Source organism: Cicer arietinum, chromosome 1 (genome assembly GCF_000331145.2).
Source record: "Cicer arietinum cultivar CDC Frontier isolate Library 1 chromosome 1, Cicar.CDCFrontier_v2.0, whole genome shotgun sequence".
Lineage (NCBI taxonomy): Eukaryota > Viridiplantae > Streptophyta > Magnoliopsida > Fabales > Fabaceae > Cicer > Cicer arietinum.
In genome coordinates this window covers 7,495,421-7,518,341 of record NC_021160.2, presented here as the reverse complement: position 1 = coordinate 7,518,341, position 22,921 = coordinate 7,495,421, and the positions used below count along the sequence as shown (strand labels likewise).

General features: G+C 33.9%; 4 protein-coding genes across 8 annotated transcripts; 2 read left to right on the top strand and 2 right to left on the bottom strand.

Annotated features, from left to right (window-relative positions):
* The first annotated feature begins 1,482 nt into the window (after positions 1–1,482).
* Positions 1,483–3,807, top strand: LOC101501308 (SNW/SKI-interacting protein A-like). Its single transcript, XM_004486413.4, has one exon. The coding sequence runs from the start codon at positions 1,666–1,668 to the stop codon at positions 3,490–3,492; it is 1,827 nt and encodes a 608-aa protein (XP_004486470.1). The 5' UTR covers positions 1,483–1,665; the 3' UTR covers positions 3,493–3,807.
* Positions 3,808–5,461: 1,654 nt separating this feature from the next.
* LOC101500780 (probable 3-hydroxyisobutyrate dehydrogenase, mitochondrial) lies at positions 5,462–9,352 on the top strand. Of its 3 annotated transcripts, XM_073369919.1 has the most exons (11): positions 5,462–5,646; positions 6,091–6,179; positions 6,286–6,400; positions 6,641–6,791; positions 7,220–7,302; positions 7,727–7,822; positions 7,901–8,043; positions 8,212–8,296; positions 8,746–8,825; positions 8,911–8,973; positions 9,060–9,261. In XM_073369919.1, the coding sequence occupies exons 1-10, from the start codon at positions 5,533–5,535 to the stop codon at positions 8,924–8,926; spliced, it is 972 nt and encodes a 323-aa protein (XP_073226020.1). In that variant the 5' UTR covers positions 5,462–5,532; the 3' UTR covers positions 8,927–8,973; positions 9,060–9,261. The 3 variants fall into 3 exon arrangements, with proteins under 3 accessions (XP_073226020.1, XP_073226023.1, XP_004486468.1); XM_004486411.4 differs by lacking the exon at positions 8,911–8,973 and having other exon boundaries at positions 5,464–5,646; positions 9,060–9,352; XM_073369922.1 differs by lacking the exons at positions 8,746–8,825; positions 9,060–9,261 and having other exon boundaries at positions 8,868–8,979.
* Positions 9,293–12,996, bottom strand: LOC101500258 (uncharacterized). 2 transcript variants are annotated; one of them, XM_004486409.4, is made up of 3 exons: positions 12,847–12,996; positions 9,730–11,864; positions 9,293–9,527 (listed from the first exon to the last, which is right to left on the bottom strand). In XM_004486409.4, exon 2 carries the CDS (start codon positions 11,805–11,807, stop codon positions 9,756–9,758), a length of 2,052 nt encoding a protein of 683 aa, XP_004486466.1. In that variant the 5' UTR covers positions 11,808–11,864; positions 12,847–12,996; the 3' UTR covers positions 9,293–9,527; positions 9,730–9,755. The 2 variants fall into 2 exon arrangements, with proteins under 2 accessions (XP_004486466.1, XP_004486467.1); XM_004486410.4 differs by having other exon boundaries at positions 12,835–12,970.
* A 2,552-nt stretch (positions 12,997–15,548) lies between these two features.
* On the bottom strand, positions 15,549–20,860 carry LOC101499721 (LRR receptor-like serine/threonine-protein kinase GHR1). Of its 2 annotated transcripts, none has more exons than XM_004486408.4 (4): positions 20,528–20,860; positions 18,732–20,050; positions 16,766–18,316; positions 15,549–16,427 (listed from the first exon to the last, which is right to left on the bottom strand). In XM_004486408.4, exons 2-4 carry the CDS (start codon positions 19,786–19,788, stop codon positions 15,844–15,846), a joined length of 3,192 nt encoding a protein of 1,063 aa, XP_004486465.1. In that variant the 5' UTR covers positions 19,789–20,050; positions 20,528–20,860; the 3' UTR covers positions 15,549–15,843. The 2 variants fall into 2 exon arrangements, with proteins under 2 accessions (XP_004486465.1, XP_004486464.1); XM_004486407.4 differs by having other exon boundaries at positions 20,399–20,539.
* Between the last annotated feature and the right edge of the window lie 2,061 nt (positions 20,861–22,921).

Sequence of the window (22,921 nt, the reverse complement as noted above, 5' to 3'; positions counted from 1 at the left end):
AGTCAATCAACGCAGTATTAAAAGGCCCGCGCAACCTTCCCATCACTGCTTTGGTGCAATCGACTTATTTTAAAACAGGGACACTATTTCCAACCATGGGAAAACAACACGCATCAATTTTAACTTCTGGTCAGGTATACACAAAATCTTGCATAGATTTTATGAAATTGGAAATAAGTAAATCCAATAGTCATAGGGTGGATAGTTTTGATCGGAGCAACCATACTTTCATGGTGCACGAGACAGTGGATACACGTCGCTACTGAAGTTCCATTTTATGATCCACCACCATCTCAGTATTACGTTCCGTCGGTGCCAGAAATACCAACACCCGGTTATCCGACAGAAGATGGGCTTCTCTATAATTTGTTTGGAACTCAGTGCACAACTCCTGAGTCGGCATATGCTGTATTTGATTCAATGTATAATCAACAATCCCAAAATGTAATGGAACCAGGTGGCAGTGGTTCTAATCCATCTACAGCTTACATTGAAGAAAATGATCAAAATGACGATGAACCGGAAGAACCGCAACTTGTTCAGAGAGCTAGACGAGTTCGGCGACATCGTACATGTGGGATTGGGGGTCATTTAGGTGGACATCATTGATATAAATTTAATGTATTTTGTTTTTTCAAATTTGATTGATGTACTTTTTTATTATTAATTTAATGTATTTCATTTCGTTTTCAAGTTATCAATATCAATTTCTTTTCATTTAATTGTTATTATTATTTAATTTTTAATATCATTTTAAGTATAATAATTTTTAATTAAAAGTATAATAGTTATTTATTATAATAATAACAATAATTAAAATATAACATTTATTAATAATTAATTATTAACGTATTTTTAATTAATTATTAGTATTTTTATTTTTTAAATAATTAAATTAATAATTTAATGTATTTCATTTTATTTTCATGTTATCAATATAAATTTCTTTTCATTTAATTGTTATCATTATTTAATTTTTATTATCATTTAATTTATTTATTTAATCACTTCAATTATAATAATTTTTAATTATACCTATAATAATAATAATAATAATAATGATAATAATAATAATAATAATAATAATAATAATAATTAAAATATAAATTTTATTTATAATTTATTACTATACTTTATTGTAATTTAATATTAGTATTTTATTTTTTAAATAATTAAATTAATAATTCTAATAATAAACTAACTTTAAAATATAACAAAAAAAAAAAAAAAAACCAACCCAGGGGGAGGTCGCTTCCCCAGAAACCCCCTATTAGCATAAAAAAATTTCTTGTTCAAGAGGTCGCTTTCCCAGGGAACGACTTCTTGAAGGAACGAAAAAGTAGGACATTCAGGAAATATTGTTTCATAGTAGGACATTTGGGGAAAAAAAAAATAAAAAAATATAAGCATCTTAAACCCTCTTAAAACAGGAGAGGTAGTTTCTTGGATCAATTGAAAATTGGAAAATAAAAAATACAATTAAGCCTAATTAATACTATCTCTTCCAAACGCGAGACTTTAGCCGCATAGGCAAAATCGCTTACGCCCAATTAAGCACTTTTTCTGCACTCTAGGGTTTTCTCTTTTAACACAAACATTCTTCCAATTTCCATCTCCGAATCACGATTCATCCTCTGTTCCATCATTCTCCCTCGCTGAACAACCATGGCAGCTTTGAAGGAACTTCTTCCTCAACCCAAATCATCCTCAACCACTTACTACGACCACACCAACGATCCATGGTTCAAACAACGATTCACCGCTTCAGAAGAGGAAAAATCCTCTACTTTCAACCCTAAATCAGTACCACCGTATCTAAAGCGTTCCGGTTTCGTTCCTCGGAAAATTGAAGATTTCGGCGAAGGTGGAGCGTTCCCGGAGATCCACGTGGCACAGTATCCACTCGACATGGGAAGACACAACAAATCCTCCAAACCAGGTTCAAAGATTCTTCCGGTAACCGTCGACGCTCACGGAAACGTTGCATACGACGCCATAGTGAAACAAAATGAGAACGCTAAGAAAATCGTTTACACTCAGCAGAAAGATTTGATACCTAAAATTCTGAAAAACGATGAAGAAGATGATGAAATGGATGAAGATGTTGAAGCTTTAATCGATGAAACAACGCAGGAAACAAAAGCTGCACTTGAGAAGATTGTTAATGTGAGACTCAGTGCAGCACAACCGAAAAATGTTCCCAAACATTCTTCTGATTCGAAGTATATAAAGTATAAACCTTCGCAACAGATTGCGGCTTTTAATTCGGGTGCAAAGGAGAGGGTTATTAGGATGGTTGAGATGCCTGTGGATCCACTTGAGCCTCCCAAATTTAAGCATAAGCGTGTTCCAAAGGCTTCGGGTTCGCCTCCGGTTCCTGTTATGCATTCGCCTCCGAGGCCTGTTACTGTAAAAGATCAGCAGGATTGGAAGATACCGCCTTGTATTTCGAATTGGAAGAATCCGAAGGGTTATACGATTCCGCTTGATAAGCGTTTGGCTGCTGATGGGAGAGGGCTTCAGGAGGTTCAGATTAATGACAATTTTGCTAAGCTTTCGGAGGCTTTGTATGTGGCAGAGCAGAAGGCTAGAGAAGCTGTTGCTATGAGGTCTAAGGTTCAGAAGGAAATGCTTTTGAAGGAGAAGGAAAGGAAGGAACAGGAGTTGAGGGCTTTGGCTCAGAAAGCACGGTCGGAGAGAATTGGTGTTGCTCCACCGGCTGCTGCTGCTTCGGTTGTGAGTGGTGTCGATGATGGTGGTGATATGAGAGTTGATTATGAGCATAGAGATAGGGAAAGGGATAATAGGGAAAGGGAAAGGGAAAAGAATTTTCCGAAGGAGAGTAGGGAAGAAAGAGAGGAGCGGTTGCAACGTGAGAAGATTCGTGAGGAAAGGCGAAAGGAGAGGGAGAGGGAGAGAAGGTTAGAGGCTAAGGATGCTGCCATGGGAAAGAAGAGCAAGATTACTAGAGATAGGGACCGTGATATAAGTGAGAAAGTTGCTCTTGGTTTGGCTTCTACGAAGCAAGGGACAGAGGTTATGTATGATGAAAGACTATTCAACCAGGATAAAGGAATGTCTTCTGGGTTTGCAACGGATGATCAGTATAATGTGTATGACAAAGGCTTGTTCACTGCGCAGCCAACGCTTTCCGCTCTCTATAGGCCGAAGAAGGATCTTGATAATGAAGCTTATGGAGGTGCAGATGAACAGCTGGAGAAGATTATGAAGACCGAACGCTTTAAGCCTGATAAAGGATTTGCAGGGGTTTCTGAAAGGGCAGGTCCAAGGGATAGACCGGTTGAGTTTGAGAGTGAAGAAGCTGATCCGTTTGGTCTTGACCAGTTTTTGACTGAGGTCAAGAAGGGTAAGAAGGCCATGGAAAATGTAGGTGGGGGAGGAACTATGAGAGCTAGTGCTGGATCTTCAATGCGAGATGGTTCGGAGGGAGGTTCTGGCAGGACTCGGATTGGATTTGAAAGAGGGCGTTAAGCGGATCAGTGTAATGGCTTATTGATATCATGCTTAAGTTGGTATGCCTTGATGTGGATGGTAAAGATAACGTGGTTGAGTCATCACATACTTTTTGTTGCCCTCCCCAAGGGATCACCTTATAGGTGTTGAAATGAACTTGTATTTTTGTTTCCAAACTTGGCATGAGTTTTATGGTATTTATCTTTCCATGGAGTTATATTGAGTGAAATGCAATGTTTAAAGAGATCTCCTCAAATTGAATGAAATGTAATTGGATGTTAAAATGTACTCCTTGAGTTATCAAGTTATTTAATGCCTGATTACCTGATACTACATTTGCTTGCTTCTGTTGCTTTTTTTCATTTATGCCATTGAAGGGCTGTTATGGTTGGTAATAAGTATCTTGATCACTGGTAGTTTAGTTTGCTGATTGTGGTACTGGTACTTGATGCTACTACTATTACAACTGTAAAGACTAGAGTGGAATTACTGTCTAGTCTTTCTGTTTTCATGTTATGGTAACTGATGATTCTCTATTAGAATGAAATGTAATTGATAGCTTTAAATGTACTTGAGTTATCGAGTTTTTCAATTCCAGATAATACATTTGCTTGCTTGTTATCGCTGATTGAGTTATGCTATCGAACGAGAAATTAGTCAATTGAGATGTAAAATAGTGTTTAATGATTCAAGTGAATGTATATTATGAGATTTGATAGAACTGTGTATTAGTAGTTTCCTCCATAGATCAGCATTTGAGGCACACAAATGAGCAGGATAATGAACGATATTATTTTTAGTAGTTTCCTTCACAACTATGTTGAGCAAACTTCTCTGGATTCTTACACATGAAGGCTCCACCCATAGGCTGTATTATCCTCTTCCATTAACGAGGAAAATTGGAACACCTTGAACTAATTGTCATTAGGATCAGAGTTAACTGCCACTGCCAGAACAAATTAAATAAGTGAGAGAATATCAAACTACAATTTTGTGTGAAGTAATTGAGAAAATTTGATCTTAGAGTCAGAAGTGTCAAAAGCTTTTTCAGTCTTGCAAATGAAAAATAGATTCAAAATCATGTCTAAATGAAATTCCTAAAGTGTCTTAGCTCGGAACGTAGAATATACATTTCCAAGGATATAGTGTTTCCAATGAGCACAAGTTTCCCTATCCAATCCATAGATTCAAAATCATGTCTAAATGAAATTCCTAAATATCTTAGCTCGGAATGTAGAATAAACATTTTCAAGGATGTAGTGTTTCCAATGAGCACAAGTTTCCCTATACAATCCATAGCACCTTCAGGTTAAAGCGGCAATGTTAGGACGTGTATAGGGAAACATATGGGTGTTTTTTTTCTTTTCTCATCTATAATTTTTTTTAAAAGTCTCTAAATTTTGTTAGAATTGGTTAATCCGAATATATATTTCACACATATGGATTAGCTAATTCAGAATTCAGACGTGTATATTGTGTATTTGAAAACATTGAAGACTGAAAAGAAAAAAAACACCCATATGTTAATATATAGTTGTGCTCTCTTGTTTGGACCCTCTATGGCCCTGTGTAATCTTAAGCCCTCTCACCCAGGTCTTTATATACTCATACCTCGTACTGTTCTAACTAATAGTCAAATAATCAATTCTTTTATGGATATTCTCTAATTTACCTCCAACAAAACTTGCTTTGTTTAACATAGTTCCACAAACACGTTTAAATGTTATTATCCTCATTTCTTACCCATATAATTGTGATACAAAGAGAAAGTTAAGATGGACAACTATGATGACGTCAAAAAAAGATGGATAACTATGATTACATAAAAGAAATGATAACTATGGTGTACTTTTGTCTTTATTTTCCATAATCACAAAAGAAACCAAAAAGTAAACAGAAAAGGATAAGTTTATTAATTATCGCTTTATTATATTCTATAGTAATAAAAAAAAAACACTCAAATATTAATTTTCAAAAACCATAAATGTAAACCAAACCAAGTGATGACATTTTTATAATGAATGAAAAACGAAAAAAGTGGGCAGAAAGAGGATAGCTATGATGATTTGCAGGTTGAGATCTCTGCTTTCTCTTGCCAAATGCAGTTCTCAACCCTTCCAATCACCGGCAGCAGCAGCAGCACGCACTTTCTCTTCCTCCCATCACTTGCAGGTCACCTCTCTCTCTCTAGTGTGATCACTTCAATATCACCACTTCACAACACTTGTCTTTCTTTGTGTCTACTTGCCTTAACTTAACATACCCTTTTTCTAAATTCTTCTTATCTCTTAAAACATGCAAAGTCAAAATATTTCATGCTAATTCTTAACTGGGTACTTTACATTACTTATAGATTTTATCATTTTAGTCACTTTTCTTATGCTTTTTTCATTCTTCCCTTTTGGGGTGTGTGTTTATCTCAAAGTGAGAGTGTTTAAAGTGATTAGTTTTGCCTTTATAAGCTGAAATTTTACTATTTTCATTTCTTGTGTTTGTGTTGAAACATCATTGACAGTTTCTTTATAGGTTGGCATGTCCCCTTAGTATACTATATACATGTGAATTTCATGCTTCTTTTATATATTTTTTATACTTTTCTTGATGCACTACATACAGAATGTTGGATTCATTGGCCTTGGAAACATGGGTTCCCGAATGGCGAATAATCTAATCAAAGCTGGATTCAAACTTACAGTTCATGACAAGTAATGTTTTAAATCTTTTCTTCAACTTAATACCAATGTCTACCTGTCAGCGTTGTGTTTGTGTCAGTGTTTCATACTGTTAATTGAATTTGTAAAATATTGGCAGAAACTCTGATGTTCTTGAGACGTTCTCTCAGATGGGGGTTTCCACAAAGAAAACACCATATGAAGTTTCAGAAGCAAGTGATGTTGTAATTACAATGTTACCTTCTTCTGCCCATGTGAGCATATTAATTCCAGTGAATACATCACATCATTTGTTTGTAGATTGATTCAGTTTCCCCTCTAATTCTGCAACAACTTATTCGTTGAACTATGATTTCAGTTTTCAGTTAACAATAGCTTGTTGTGTACTTAAATATGTCATTTAGCATACTGAAGGTTTGGATGAATTTTCTTACTGCTCCCAATATTATTATATTCTGATGGCAGAATAACATTCCGTTTTTAATTTAAAGTAGGTGATTGATGTTTATACTGGACCAAATGGTTTGCTTCATGGTGGGAAACTCTTAAGGCCATGGTTATTGATAGATTCATCCACTATTGATCCACAAACATCAAGAAATCTTTCAGCTACAATATCTAATTATATTCTAAAAGAAAAGAAAGGTAACATAAAGTGAAATGTCATCCAAGTAAACTACATTTAACTTGAATTGCATGTGTGAATTCCTTATTAATCCTTTCTAGTATCATAGCATGTGCAATTCATTAGCAGCTAATTTGTTGTTCATGAAAATTTTATAAGAATGTCTTTTCACTTGTGTATACTATAGCTATGCTATGTTATGTAATTCACATACAAAATTATAGAATTTGATTGCAACTTGTGTTCTCTTTGTAAGATATGTTCAAAGCCCGTCTTATTAGCACATGTGCTCCTACAACTTATGGTGTTTTATTTTATTTTTCTTTATGAAAGGAAAGAGGGGTTATCGTTAAATCCTAGCGGTATACCAATTGCTTCAAAGCCTTTAGTTTGCTGAATCATTTACTCTTTTCAATGTTGTGGTACTGAATGATGATACATTGTGAAGGTGATTGGGAAATTCCTGCCATGTTGGATGCCCCTGTATCTGGAAGTATAATTGCAGCAGAAGCTGGGACACTTACTTTCATGGTATTACTTTTGTTCATTTGGTCCTAGAAACCAGGAGAATAGTAATTCCGATAATTATTGGAGTTGGTCCTTGAAATTTTTTTGGAACATCAATATACTCTTTGAAAAATCAGTGACATCAAGTTGGCCCTCAAATGAATATAGTTCCTTTTCACAGTAACTTTTGGACTATTGAGATATAAAAATTATCATTGGAGTACCAAATTGGTGTAATAATCTTTCAAGGACCAAATTGGTATTCAATTTTAATAATAATTATTCTACAGTATTATTTATAATGCATTAAAAGTATGATCAATTAATTAACAAATGTCATGATGTTTCGGTCTTGCACGAGAATTAGGTAACATAGCTAAACTGTTGCGGCAAAGTTTTGGATTTTTAACAAAACTTTAGTAATGAAAAAGATATGGAATTTCCCCAGGTTGGTGGCTCTGAGGAAGCACTTCTCTCTGCGAAACCTTTATTCCTTTCAATGGGAAAAAGTACAATATATTGTGGTGGAGCAGGGAGTGGTTCTGTAAGTAACATAATAGCGCTCCTTTTTTCCTATATTCTGTGTCATATACTTATATTTTGTATTGGTTTTTGTTAACAGGCAGCAAAAATATGTAATAATTTGGCTTTGGCTGTGAGCATGCTGGGAGTATCAGAAGCCCTTGCTCTAGGCCAATCTCTTGGTGTTGCTGCAAGCACCTTGACAAAGATATTTAACTGCTCGAGCGCTCGCTGCTGGAGTAGGTATGCAGCTCTTTTCTCTCTCAATTCAGCATCACAATTAGCTGCAGCACTAGTGGTAGCAAAAGTTCATAATATTTTGCATACTTAGCTTATAATCTTAAGGAACTTATAGCTTAAATGTTTTAGGTACTTTTATGGTAAATTAATAGGTAAAAGTTGAATTTGCAGTGATGCTTACAACCCAGTTCCTGGACTGATGGAAGGGGTGCCCTCTTCAAGGGATTATAATGGAGGATTTGCATCTAAGCTTATGGTAAGTAACTTAGTTTTAAATCAACTTTCAGATGTTCTTGTTTATTTGGATATGGATGGAGGTCTATAATAAGAGTTATTACAGTGGAACGCATTCCTTCACTCGCCGGCTAACAAATGTTCATAATATGTCATTCTATCTTTGATTTGTCCAGTGTTGTAGTAATTCATTTGAGATGTGTGTTAAATGCCATCACTTCTATTTTCTCAAATTATTATGAGTGTCTACTTGCTTTTGTCATGCTATAGCTTACAAAATACAAAGAGAGGATTTTTGTTTTTAAACAAAAAGAGATGTTTTTCCATCAAAATATGAAGTCTATTTATCTTTTTGGTTATTTATTAGCTTTATTATTTATTAACCTGGAGTGTGATAAACTGTGTGTTTGTTTGCTTTAAATTTAAATTTAGGTTGTTAAACTAAAGACATTATTTGAATTTTTGCATCAGACCAAAGACTTAAACCTAGCATTAGAATCAGCTAAGCTGGCTGGATGTAAATACCCACTAACATCTCAAGCGCAACAGATGTAAGTTCCTTTTCTTGCATAACCTTAAGTATGTCATGACAGGTCATTGTGATCACTGTGTTGCTTTTGGACCTTAATACTGAAGGGTAACGTGGGATTAATCCGTTGGCGAAGCATTTTTCGCTTTAAAAAGTTGAAAATTTGTCGTGTAAGAATGTTTCAATGGCAACTTATCGTAAAATGTGGATGTTCTAAATTTAGAGTATTATTACCAATGGATTTTGTTCTGCACAGATATACTGAACTCTGCAACGGTGGCTATGATGCCAAAGACTTTTCGTGTGCTTTTCGACACTATTACTCAGGAATGGACGAGCCTCTTGACCACTAAATTATAGTATTCTTATAGATCATGTAACTTCTTTATGTATTTGTTTTCTTGTATGGTAAGACCATTAATTTGATGCAATGAAACTGGATAAAAAGTGTGTTGTTATTTTTGTTTTTCAATTAGAAGTAACTTGTGATAGCCTAAATCAGTAATTCTGAATGCAATATTTTAAACAAGACTAACATATTTTGGTCCAGATACAGTTGTGACTATTAGTCATAAATTTCATACACTAGTAATAATGAATTCAATGGAGAAAACGATAAACACAACAAAATTTCTCTCCACGAAAAAAACTTGGGGCTTTTGGAATGTCCAAAGTTCCAATCTTCTATAAGATTACGGGAATTCAATGCTTAGCTGGTCCCATACTGCAAAAAAGTGAGTACACAAACATGTTATTACTAGCAGATTAAAAAGATAAAAAGGAAGACAATTCTTTTTAGAAGAGATAAAAACTAATCCAATATCACAAACTTCATATTAAAAGGAAATGTTTAGTTTACCATTTAACAATGGCTTCAAACATTTTTATACCACTAATTCAAATCAACCTCACACTAAAGGAATTACCTGGTTAAACCAGTAACTGATTTTACTTATTTTCCATATGCTTTAAGTCTCGACTCTGGCAACTTATATCCAGCCTTGGATTCCCTTCTCTTGGCTTTCCTTGACTTTGATTTTTCTGTGTTTGCTTTTTCATCCTCCACAACATTGTTTGCTTTTTCATCCTCCACAACATTGTTTGCTGAAGTTGACTTGCTAGACTCAAACTTTGTAGACTTGCTAGACTCGACCTTTGTAGGCTTGCTAGACTCGACCTTTGTAGGCTTGCTAGAATCGACCTTCGATTTCTTGCTAGAATCAACCTTTGACTTCTTATTTTTCTTCTTATCCAAACTTGCTGCACGAAGGAGCTCCTTAGCCCTCGTCTTCAGCATGTATTTCTTTTGTTTGCTAAGCTTCCATTCCTCCTCCTGGTAAGGAGCAAGTTTTTTCAAGGAAATATATTGATTCAATTCCTTGTCATCCATCAATAGTATCTCCGGAGCAGTAATGCCAAATTTGTTAGGCTTTGTTTTGGCATACTTGAATCTAGTCTTCAGGTCCCCAATTGTGTCCTCGTAATCTAATTTATAGTACTCATCCATCATTGCCTGTCTTGCTTTCTCCAAAAGTGCTGTTTTACGCTTCCTCTTCCGACTACTACCTTCCTCAGGATTTTTCTCTGTTTCATTTTCTTTTTCCATTAGATCATCATCATCACTAGTATTCTCGATCTTTTCTTTCAATGCTTTTTCTCTTGCAGCCAAAAACCCACCGTCGGACCCACATGCATCCCAGTCTTTAGGAAGCCCAAGTAATTCATCCTCTTTTTCAAAATCTGGCTTCTCCAGATCTTCTTCATCCTCGCTACAGAAATCAGGGTCAGCATCCTCTGCATCATAATACTTATCATCAAATGCTTTCTTCATCATTCTATCATACTCCTCTGGATCAAATTCCTCTTCTAATTCTGCAACAGACAAAGGGATAATATCATCATCATCGATCCCTGCAGTCTTCATTATCTTTTTAACCTTCTCCTGTATCTCCTGCTTCTTCACATTCTTTAAATGTTTTAACTCCTCCTCCCTTTCCTTTTGTGCTATTGCCATTCTCTCCTCTTTGCTCTTTCTCTGCTCTTTCCTTGAATTTGTTTTTTTCCTCACTGACCCCTCCACCTTACGAGCATGACCCAACACTCTATCTCCCGGATTTTCCTGAAATCTATGCTCATATTCTTCCTGCCTCTCAATTTCCATCTCATCCTCTGAAATCTCTTGCAAATCTTCATCTCCAACATTTGAATTCTCCACATTCTTGTCTATCCACATTTTGTTCCTGAAATAGTTTCTTAGAAATCTAGAACTTTCGTTTGATTCTGCATCTCCACCAAAATATTCATCCAGTTTCTCCTCAAATTCCTTGTCATCACCGTCTACTTTTTCCTCACTTGTCTTCTCCTTTAAGGTGAGAAAATCCCCTTCACCATCTTCCAAACCCTCCTTTTCTACTGCTTCCAGAAAAGCCCTTTTCAACTCCTCTTGTTCATCACCGTAAGTCTTCTTCCCATCTTTATTCACAAAACCTGCTTCCTCCTGAATCAAAGACATTGCCTTCTTACCCTTACTTGTTATCCCTTTCTGTTTTTCATTGTATTCTTCCTCTTTATCACCAAAATCTGGTCCCTCCTCAATCAAATGCTTTGCCATCACATCCTTCAAATACATTGCCTTTTTGGTCTTCTTATCTTTTGATTTACTGTTCTCTTCATCACTGCTATGATCAGATTCAAAAAGCTTAACATCTTTTTGCTTTAGAACAGGATCTTTCTTCTTCACCTTAATTAAGGCATCAAAGAATTCCTTTTCACTTCTCGAATTGAAATTTTCTTCATAGTCATCATCAGATGATTCGGAGTCAGATTCATCATCTTCAGATAACAAGGGTGAATCAATAGCACCCTTCTTTTTTAATTCTTCAAAACGATGGAGATCCTCTCGCCTCTTGTTGTGCTCAAACCTACGAGCATATTCCTCATTTATCTCGATTTTTGAGATGTCATCATTTTCCGAATCACTTCCATCAAAAAGTTGCATAACCATTTCTTACAATATGACAACACCAACTGCTACAATTTAATCCTCTGATATACAGATTCCCTGAAGATAATTTAATATTCAACAATCAATTATTAGATTAATAAATAAAATTTAGGCAGCAGAGCCTATCAGGAAGCATACGACCTCAATAAAATAAGAAACCGAACCCTAATCAGCCAATGAAGTATACAATATTTCAACTGTTTTAGGAAAAATTATGCTGCATAGAGATACAAGGGCCTGTTTGATTGAAAATTTTAACAATAGTTTTCTGTTTTCAAAAGTTAACAAAGAACAAAGATGGTCTATTGTGGACAATGACTTAAAGTCACCCAATATTCTAACACAATCAACGACAATCCTCATAAAAGTATAAGTTAACCCCCATCCCCATCTGTAAAGATGAGGCAATGACTTGATCAATGCCAAATTGTCAGTTTGTTGCTTATAAAAAAGGATTGTCAGTTTTTTAGCCGCAAAAACTCAATTCATGAAACAACATCAATTAGGTCACCTTCGCATAGCCGAGGAGGAGTTAACTAATAATGAGTGTTGAGGTCATTGGTCATCATTAAAATTTCAGGTGACTTTTAAGCATTGGTCCACAGTGGACAACGCTCACCTTAATTTGCCAAGAACAAAATTAGTTCTATCGTAAGTGTTTTAAATAAAATAAAATAAAAAACTGTTTTTTAAAAGTTAATCAAACATACACTTAGTTTTTCAATTTTATTCTAAACATACAATACAATTGATATACTTGTTGATAAAAGAATGACCACAAACACAATCTAAGCTACAATGCAGAGAACAGAAGTAGTGAATTAGAAGATGCTTATAAAATATGCAAGCAATCGAGTGAACACAACATAACAGTAAAATACAAATTCAAAGAAGAAAAATAAGGTCCTATAAAGTGAGACATAGAGTTATTAATTAACCATTGATTGATTAAAAAAACACTGAAGGTTGAGATCTATCTATGTTGTTAATTGCAAAATAACGGAAGGAAAACGCGAAAAATACTAACAAAAAGGATAACCTTCACACTGTTTGTGGCAGCCGACGAGGAACTCCGTCTTCGTTTTCCGGCAAGGTGAGTTCAGTGCAGCTGCTGCGTTTTGTTGATTTAGGGTTTTAATCGTGAAAATGTGTTATTTTTGTCTTTTGAATGATGGGCCTTCTTTAAAAGGAAGTAGATTGGGCTTCAGAGTGAATAGAATCTCCAATGTTTGTTTGGGCTTGGAATATTTGCTACAATTTATATTTGTTTCACTAGTAAAAGTCATATTTACCATAAATGCAAAAATCTTTAAAAATAAAAAATAAAAAAAATAGTTGGGAACACTTGTGCTCTTGGTGGAGATTGGTGTAGCAGATTAAAAGATTGATTGAGAGTGAAAGTATGTGATTCTTAGCAACCGTGAGTTATGTGAATGATTTTATCTTAAGATTTATTATGAGTTTGTCTTTTTCTTTTAGCTAAACTCACTAGAGTATCTCCTCAACGATTAATTGTTTTGTAGATCATTTTTTTTGGGCTTCCGCACTCATTTCATAAAAGAAAGTGTACTGGATTTTATTTGAGGTATATAACTATAATTGATACGTAGATTATCAAATGTAAAAAAATTAAATTTTCCAACACTTTTAAACATGTTATGAACAATACGTAAATTAACTACTATTGATTCACTATGTTAAAAATTTGACATACCAATTAAATCTAAAAAGATTTTACTGCCATTTTAATTTTTAATTAAAATCAAGCTGACACATTTAAGAATCACATTGTCTATTTTAAAAGTGGAGAGTCCATTTTAATGCTTAAAGATTAAAATTATATTTTAACTTATAAAAAAAAAAAGGTAGTTATGCCTCAAAACTTTGGGATTAGAGAGATTCTTCTAACAATTTTTCTTTATTTTCTAACAAGTATAAAAACTACATTGAATATCATAAGAGAATATTATTAGATTGTTTCAGTATCCATGATATTATAATGTTGTCATCTCATAAAGATTTAAGTTAAATTGTTTATGATGAACTTCTCCTTTTATTTAGGTTTGGGACCAACTATGAATAGTTATTTCTTGGCCGATCTAAATATTTAAAAGATTATGTTCTAACTTTAAAAATTAAATCTTTAGTATCTTTAAAAAAATGAAAGGTTATTTTTTTACTCCTAAATCTTTTTAAATGTCCCTAATTTTATTTGGATCGATTAATCTAGATGTGTGTATTTACACATCTGAATTCCAAACTTGTATTTTTTATGTATTTAAAAATATTCAGGTGGAAGAAGAAATATCTTAAAAAAAGTTAAATCATTTTAGAGGTGCTGATGCAAATATTTTTAGACTCTTATAATACTCTTAAAAAAAATACAAATTAAATCCAGTACTATTGATCTTCCTGCACACCATTATAGTAGGCCCTGGCTTTGCATAAAGCCAACAAAGGACAATATTTGGTTTGGCCAGAGACAATATTAAGATAGACTTAGAGTTTAATGTTTTGATAAAATATATGCTCTACTTTTTTGTCTTAACTTCCGATATTAAAAAGAAATAAGTCTTAATAATTCAGAGTTTGATTAGAAGATAAGTAAAATCTAACATATAAAAAAAATTAAATCAAAATTTAGACTCGAATTTTCTTAGTAATCAAAATTCATTAACCAATTGAGGCTAATTACTTAATTTCAAAGACATGTCCTACGACAAAACGTTACACTATTATTTGAAAAAAATAAAAAATAGCTTTTCAAATATATTCTTAATAGATTTATATACATAATAAAATTACAATCATTTAGATATTTGATTTTAAAAGTAATTATGATTGAAGTCACGCATACTCAATTATTATCATTGTAAAAAACTTTTACAATAATGATGCATATAAATTAAATTATTCCTAATATTTGTGTTGAATTTTTTGAATTTTTTTAATAATAAAAAGTTAACTTTTCAAAAAATAAAAAGAAAATACCACAATGATTACATAACTATGGTTGGTTCAAGAGTAAGTGCATAAGTGCCACATTGACTAATAACAACATAACTGTTGAATATATAAGAGAGTTATATCCATTGTCTTAAAGTTTTGAGTGGAAATGTGATGTAAATGTCCCTTAAGAATTTCGAACGTTTAACTCATTGCTCCTCCTGACAGTCCCCAAACTCTCAACAAGCTCCTCCTGACAGTCCCCAAACTCTCAACAAGTAGTGATACAGCCTTGATTCGACTTAATGGAAGAGCGAAATTGTATCCTAGTATGGGATCATTGTTCGAAAGTCTCCTTGGTGGTTTAGTCATAGGACGTATTTCGTTAGTAATAACGTTGATGTAGTGTAGTCATATGACATCTCGTTGTGTGGCGCTGATGCAACTATAAGACGTGAAAGTCTGCTTGAAAAGGAGATATTATTTAATTAAAGTGTAAATGAATAGATTATCCCAATTCTTCCCTAAACTCCCCCAATAGATTGTTGTAACAGCTGTAGTCAACTATAGTTAGTTGAATTCATGAAAGCTAATTGAGTTTGCTCAGAAGTTTTAATGGTGACACTATTACAATGCATGTCTGTAGCAAACAACTAAATCACAAGTTTTAATGTTCATACTATTTTTTTAAACAAAATGCATTTTCTAAATCATGAATTTTTGGAAATGAAAATTCCTTTAAAAAATGAAAACAAGAAATAAAAACATGAAATGTTTTTACAACCAAACTGCTCATAACCAAAAATAGAACTGCTATACCATTACACTGCCAACTTTTACAAGCTTCATCTCAGATACTTGCAGACAAATGATCATTCATGACACATCCCATTTTAAGACAAAATTAGATGATCATATCCTACCAATCATGATGTACTAGCCATGTATGTGCTTTACATTAACAAACAAAAAAAAATGGTTAATACAAACATGTTAAAAAGCCATGCTCTTAACAAATAAATATACGAGATACCAATGAGACATTGATTCCCATGACAGGTCAAAGTTCAAGTAGTTAGCATGAGCCATACTATATAGAAGAAAGATCTTCATATATAGTCTTGATACCAGGCCTTTCAGAAACCGATCGAATGCATCGAATTGCTATTCCTAGGACTTCTTTCATTCCCTTTTCTACAACTGGATTTCCCATTTCCGACATCAAAGTCACATCAAAACATTCTGAGCCTCGACCTTCTGCTACTCGTAATCTTAGCCAATCTGTAAGATCAACACCTCCTTCCTCACCAGATATTACATCGCCAGCACACCTTCCGGATAAAAGTTCCAAGAGTATCACGCCGAAAGCGTAGACATCTGACTTGAATGATGGCATTGGCTTTTTGGAAGCAGCTAACTCTGGTGCACGATAACCTAAGACACCAGCATCAAGAATCTGTTCGATTGTCCCAGCCTGAGTCATAAGTCGGTGAAGACAATAATCGGCTACGCGTGCATTCATATCAGATGTATCTAACAACACATTTGTAGCTTTAAGGTTTCCATGAGGAACAGCTCGGTCAAAATGGAGATAGTTCAGGCCACGTGCTACATCAACTGCTATTTTGAGCCTCTGAGCCCATGTTAATGGCGGACCATTTCTTCCAGGTCGATCTGAGAATTTCAATTTATAGGTGAGTTCAAACTTCCAGTATTTAAGAATAACAAACAGGTATAATGGATGATAGTTCTGAAACATCTATTATTAGCACAATCAAACATGGTATGCATTGCAATTAATATATGCACACAAGCACACAGAAGGTGGAATCTATCTAGAGATAATGAACTTCCAAAAACAATGCTATGAAATATTTCAAATTTTTCAAAAATATTCAATCTCTTTTTAAAAACAAATTTTCAAAAATTTCCATAATGCATTTTCTAATGTTTAACTTGTCAGTTGAAATGGAAACAGAAAACACCAGAAGGAAGGAAAGTCAAGATATTACCATAAAGAAAACTTGCAAGACTTCCTGGTGAAATGTAATCTGAAAGAATAAGCTTCTCATGCTGCGTAGGACCCCAATAATAACCTCTCAAACCGACGACATTTGGATGCCTGATGTTTGCAAACTTTCTTATCTCTTTAACAAATTCTTTCCTTTGTTTCGCCACTCCTTCTCTCAACCACTTTACTCTCAACAACAAACCATTATCCAGAGTTGCCTTGTAAGAAGTACCATGACTACTTCTTCCCAAAACTTCAGCTGGAGCCCTTGATAGCTCCTCGGGTGTTAGTGATATCGAATCATCGAGAAAATGCAGCTCACCAATCAACCTATCCGGCGACCTTGTATCTAGTCTTGAGAGATTTTCAGCAGTCAATGAATCACCAGACCCTGGTGACCATGAAAAGTGGCTGTGTTTTGATGGAGAGAATCCAGCTACAGCTGCAACTTTTTCATCAGGACTAACTATTTCCGATGGCGACCCTTTACGTGAGGCCACAAGGTCCTCGGCTGATACAACCAAAGCACCACCCCTCTCTGTCGAACGAACTGGTCCAGAGATAACTGGCTGCGAGCGTCCACGGATATCCTTACCTGTGTCATATTCTGGTGTAGGAGATCTTGACATACGTATGTAGTGTATGAAGACAGCCAGTAAGATTAATATGAAGAGAGCAACCACACATGACACTATAATTATTACTTTAACAACAGTGGTCATGGACTTCTTTCCCTCCGAACTTTCAGTAGGTGAAAGGGTTGATCCAGGAGGACTGTTTGGAAAATGTAACTTAGCATTCCCAGGAAAGAAAGAAGAACTAGGGAACTTCCTAAGAGTTTCTGGTACAACTCCAGATAGATCATTGTTTGAAGCATTGAAGCCTTTGAGTCCCTTTGGCATGTTATTTGGAAGTGGACCAGTAAAATGATTATCTGATATATCCAAGGAGTCTAGAGAACTCAGGTCAGCAATAGTGGTCGGAAGAGAACCAACAAAACTATTTCCAGCAATATTGAGAACTTTCAGGCTAGTTAATGAGCCAAGATCATCAGGAAAAAAGCTAGTAAGCTGGTTGTGAGAAAGATCAAGAACTTGAAGATGAGATTGGTCAAGAGAAGATGATAAATTGATGCTACCAGAGATCAAATTATCTTCAAGATGGAGCTCTTGTAATGTTTGCATTGTGAAAAAATCAGGTAGAAGTAGGCCTTTAAATTGGTTGGAACTGATATCAAGCACTCTAAGTTTTGGATACTGTGTTAACACTCTTGGAAGGTCGTGACTAAGATCATTATGCGATAGATTCAAATAATTCATTCGCAAAAACTGAGGAGTTACCTCAGGGATGTTCCCTGCCAAATGATTTCGACTGAGATCGAGATATTCTACGTTCCCCCATTTCAACATCCTGGTTAAATTTCCTTCAAATTTGTTGTTTGATAGATCAAGTACAGCACAACTTCCAGTCAGCAGCGGCAGCTCACCAGTGAAACCATTTGACGAGAGATTAAGAGAGTGAAGTGTTGTTGATGTAATCATACTCAATGGCCCTGGAAGACAATTTCAATGTTAGATTAAGGTTCTGTTTGGATAAAAACCTTAGTTGAACACTTATAACATAAATGTTTATCATAAGGGTTCAAGTATAAACTATTTCTATAACAAAAATAAAGTAGAACTGTTTTCAATAAACTATATGATGTTTTCATAAGCTAACCTGGAGAGCTTAGGAAAATACTCTGAAAACAGCTTATCGATATGTCGTTAGTTGTTTCCATAAGCTCTCTCAAACAATCTTACAAGTACTTATGCAAGTTGATGAGTTCAAATAAATCAATCCAAATAGACCCTAATAGCAACTCAAGCAAAGAACTCTCATGCAAAATTACAAACAACTAGTTCCACAAGTAAAATAAGATAGATTATTTATTTTGATGAAAAGAAAAGTTGGAATATGTGATCTACCCGAGAGATTGTTGGCACTCAAATCCAGTTCAGTTAAAACCAAAGAATCTCCTTTAAGTAAGCCGTTCGGAATAAATCCTGAAAATCTGTTGTTGCTAAGCTTAAGGACCTGGAGATCATAAACAAAATCAAATCCAGGTAATTCACCATTCAATTGGTTATAGCTGAGGTCCAACACCTTCAAGTTTTGGAAAACAGGTTGTTCAGCTCCACCAACCAATGAACCAGTAAGCTGGTTGTGGCTTAGATTCAAATACTTAATACTTTCAGATATTCGTGGTAGAAATTTCCCAGAATCAGAACTCACCAGCAGGTTATCACTTAAATCAACATAGCTGGCACCTGATAAAAGCATAAATTCAACATCTAAAGGACCATCAAGCATATTACTGTGCAAGTCGAGTTTTTCAAGGCTAGAAATAAGCTCAAAGCCTTTGGGAATTTTTCCAGTGAAGCCATTATGAGACAAGTTAAGAGATACAATGCTATTCAGCTTAGTCAACGACGGTGGTAGCGCTTCAGAAAGGGTGTTGCGGCTCAAGTCTAATGATTCGATGGAAGCCATTTCTGAAATAGTGTTTGGAATTGGACCAGAAAAGTTATTTCCAGCCAATGACAGATTCTGCAAGCTATCGAATTTACCAATTCCGGACGGTATGGATGACGAAAAGAGGTTATTGGAAATATCAAGAAATTGAAGGCTTTTGAAATCGGCAACATTGTTGGTTAGTTTTCCTGATATGGAATTGTTGGCCATGGAAAGTTTCACAAGCTTTGATAGATTTGAAAAAACACTCAAATCAGTATCAGCAGAAAGACCTAAGTTATCAAGTACAACACCGGCAACATTACCACCATTACAAAGAACTCCATTCCATGAAGATGGACATCCATCAAAGTCAATGGATTCCTCATTCCATGAATTCAGGACATAACCAGTAGGGTCATGCTTGATGCATTTCTTAAATTCCAACAATGCTAAAATGTCCTGTGAAGGAAGCTGTCCCATAATGGAAAAGAAAGATAAAAATAAAACTAAAAGGGTAAAGAGCTTCATAGCTTTCACTCTTCAAGTTCAAAAGGATGACAGTAACTAGTATCTTTCACACCTACCAACAAACATATACAAATTAAATTTCCAAGATACCCTTCTAGTGTTCTTGTGGAAGAAATCAAAAGCACCAATGTAGCATAGAAACAAGCTCAATCTTCAAAAGAGAAAGTAAGATCTTCAATCCACAAGAAGGGAATGACTTGCTTAGAACCAAAACCCAAAGAACCTAAGAAAGCTTCTTCAAAACCACAAGTGACCTAATCTTCTGCAAGAAAAGAAAAACAGCATTTTTCATGAAATAGACATATAATTAAAAAATAAAAAAGATTCACAAAGTCATCAAAATACTAAACAACCACCAAAATATGAGAAACCAGAAGAAGCACCAAGAGAACTTTTATCCTTAAAAAAAGGATATATTGTACAAATGCAATGCAGTTTTAGCAGACCATTTAATAACTACACATAGTAAACTAAAACATAAATGCACTGAACTTAACCAAACAAAAAGAGTAAACATTATTTTTGAGAGATCTGAAAAACTTAAAACACATTATTTCAAACCAAAATCACGTCTTATAAGTACAATGTAGACTGCAGCAGAAAACCCTACCTTCACATATCAAACTTAAGAACACAACACAAAGATTAAAACTTTAAAAACTCATAGAGTTGAAGATTTGAAGTACAGAGAAGCAGCATTTTGGCTACAACTACTCATGAAGAAAAGGGAAATTAGTACCCAATTTGCATCCATGCTGCAATAAAGAGGAAGGGACCCAATAACTTTTTTTGGCCCTAAAAAGCTTTGATGGAAGGAGTGAATTCTTTTTCCAACCCAAAAAAAATAGTAACAAAAATTTCTCTTTTTTGACACAATATAGTGTTAAAATTTCTGAAAAAAGCAAATAACCCCATCAATTACTTTAATGTATAGTGCTAACAGAACATTAAAAAGACAGTAACTTTGTCCTTTTTAACTAGTGTCTTTTAGCGAACATGTGACAGTGGAAACCCTTAAAATAAAACCCTAATTTTAAATTTGTGAAAGCATTTTCTTTTAAAAGATAAATAAAAGTTGTCTTTGAAATTTCATTCTTTTGAGGTTTTTAGTGGCATGTACTGCAATGGATGCAAGGAAAAAGGGTAAAGCGGGAAAAAATCAAAGCTTTTCTTTTTTTTACCTTATTTTAGGGTTTTTAGTTTTTACATAACAAAAAATTAGGGATTTACCCGCCAAAAAAAGAGAGAGGGAATCTATTCACTTTCCTAGTGGACGTCAAAAGATTTTATCAAATAGGGTTTAAGATTTTAGGGTTAGAGGTTGGGAAGTGTGTGGACAGTGCCACGTAGGATTATTGGGCCCACACTGCCCCTTTGACTAGGTTTTATTGATTTCATCAATGAAGACACAAATTGCATAGTTATAGCAAATGAAAGGGGTGAAGTTGGTGAAGGAATAATTGAGATGGGTTAGGGAATGGGCCCCATGGGCCAAGGCCATGCCCTACAAACATGACCTATTAGCTAACAGCAAATCAGACAAGTTGATAGCCACATAAAAAATAATTTGATGGCCACATGATGTAGTTTCCTCTTTTCACCCATCATGATCTCATATAGTTGTAAAAAATTATCTCAGTCCTCCTCTTTTGTAAAACATATGTAATAGTCACACATGTCTTAGTGTAATTATATTATCAATTTCACGAATAATTAACACTAATAGTGTAAATTCTTTTTTCAGTCATCTAGTGTAATATATTTTATATGAATCGTATTTTATCATGCATATTGTAGAAAAAACAGATTTTTTTTTTTGAAAATCACTTGAATTGCATCAAATCACTTGAATTTTTTTTTTGAAAACAGAATTTTAATATTTATTTATTTTATGAAATGTAGAAATTAATCTATTATTTGATTTTCATAGTAACATATATCAGTTTAATATCATATGTTTTTATGTAAAGTAATATATTTTTTTGTTGTTTAACTTATAATATATTATTTCAATTTATATAATTAAGTTAACAAATTATTTGTTTAGAATACTGAATCAACCGATTGAATGCAATTTAAAAATAAGCGTGGTAATTAATTTAAAATAGTACAGTATATATTAAATGCGTGAAGAGACCAAATTTTAATAATCGTGTACATTATATGATTTGACCACAAAGATATCTTTTAGGGAATTTTAATTACACGTACTTATCCTTGCATTTAAACCCAACAACTAAAGGCTATTTGTGTGTGTGAACTTCATATCATCAGCAACAAATAAACCTTTAGAGCTATCTGTTATGGTGTCTTCAAACTATGTGTTTAATGCAAAATGCATTTGGAAGCATATAGTTATATGAGCTGTAAATTCAGACTATTGTAGTATTGTTTCACCATTAAATTGAGCTTCCTTAGAAGAATTTGTCCTTGCCCCTAAAATGGATTTTAATTTAGACGCGGATAGTTATTATAGCGTTTAAGCTAATAATTCTTTTTAGTAATTGTGTTTTCTATCCACAAATTTAAAGTGTTTTTTTTTTTCAGTTTATAGTAGCATTCTGTTTAAATTTTTTGTTTATATTTTGAGACAGAATAATTTTTAATTTAATTGAAAAAATTTAAATTATTAATTAAAAATATATTTTATACTTTATGTTTCATGTAAATTTTGTCAAATAGAACCTTAATAATATATATGTCTCATACTTTAACTCCATGAAAATACACAACTATGTATCATCAACATCAATTATGCTATTTTTTGCTCGAAACGCATGATTTAGGGTTCTAGAGAAAGTACAGCGATGGAAAGAAATACGGAGAAAAGTCTTCTAAAATTGTCATCCACAATTTTGCTCAATTTGGTTTAGATATATATTTGAAATTTTTTAAAATTTAAAAGGTAATATAATTTATAATCATATAACATCAAAATTATACTTCAATCATTCTTAAAAATATTTTATACCTTGCTTAATTTAAAAATAAAAAATAAACACAAGTCCCCTTCTCCCCTTTCCTCCCTCGGAAAACCCCTTCCATTCAAAAACAGCTATGCCACAATAATGGTTGAAATTTGAGAATCGAGATATTCAATAGAAAGTAGTAAACCAATTCAATATGAAGTAGT